The sequence below is a fragment of the Perkinsus marinus genome, assembly GCF_000006405.1.
Source record: "Perkinsus marinus ATCC 50983 genomic scaffold scf_1104296948080, whole genome shotgun sequence".
Classification (NCBI taxonomy): Eukaryota; Perkinsozoa; order Perkinsida; family Perkinsidae; genus Perkinsus; species Perkinsus marinus.
Genome location: NW_003210323.1, coordinates 1 through 1,051, shown reverse-complemented (window position 1 = coordinate 1,051; position 1,051 = coordinate 1). Strand labels below are relative to the sequence as shown.

The window sequence follows — 1,051 nt, the reverse complement described above, 5'->3', positions numbered from 1 at the left end:
CACCACATTTATCCTCCACTCTGTGATGTGCCACTCTTATAACACAAGTATTGTCCCTTATCTGTTTGTCCCCATTATTGCTTAGCTCACACAATTAGCTGTAGTCTCGTCGATAATAACAGTTTCTCTTACCTACCCCCTGATATTATTCCTGTTGGGTTCTGAAGTATCACAACCTCTCATCTCATGTCACCGATCATCATTCACATCTCATCCCATTTCCCTCATCATTGATTCTCACCTCTAACCCACTTCCGAGTTCACTTCTCAGAATCAATTCTCACTCAGTTACATTCACTCCCTTCCCATTGTTGAACGTTCACAGCATATGCCACCAGCCATACGTCTTCACACCTCTAAACGGTCCCGTCATGGAAGTCGCAGTTGGTTCTCCTCTACCTGTCGACTCTTGCGAGCGGCTCTACACAAGGCTGGTCTCTCCTCCATGCTTGAATGTATTTTTGCCGACGATCTTTTCATTCTAAGACCTCGCGACATCCTCCGTTGCACCTACGGTTACCCCTATGAAGGAACTTCCCGTGAAGCTCTTCGAGTCTTCAGCGACTCCTTCAATAATGCAACCTCCATCCCACAACACATCGACACTGCCATTCACGCCGACCTCTCCTTCGGAGGTAGTCCTGTTCTCCCCACCATGCTCCTTGGTACCATAGCTATTCACAACTACGTTGACCCATCGGTCATCGAGGACATAAGAGCTCACAATCAAGCTCGTCTTCATATGTGGCTGGAGTCCGACGACGTCCTCCACACCCTCGAACAACCACCAGTGCCTTCACACTGGCGCCTCAACAATCTTACCTACCTCACCAGAATAACTCATTATCGTGACCAAGAGGTTGTTGCTGGCCTTAGGGACGGTTTTCCACAAACAAGGGTCATTCCCTCGGGCAACTTATTCCCCCCGCCAAGAAACCTAAACTAGCCCTAGGAGACAAGTCCTCGATGATATTCTCGGACAAGGACGCTTCTGCTATTTCAAGTTATCTCCGTCGGACTGCTCCTACGGACCACTAAATGAATACCGCTG

The 1,051-nt window shown here is 48.5% G+C and overlaps 1 protein-coding gene across 1 annotated transcript; it reads left to right on the top strand.

The window, feature by feature from the left end:
• Positions 1-445: 445 nt before the first annotated feature.
• On the top strand, positions 446-859 carry Pmar_PMAR002161 (hypothetical protein; the record flags this gene model as incomplete). Its single annotated transcript, XM_002779007.1, has 1 exon — positions 446-859. A coding segment is annotated over one exon (414 nt), but the record flags the coding sequence as incomplete, so codon positions are not given.
• Positions 860-1,051: the final 192 nt, after the last annotated feature.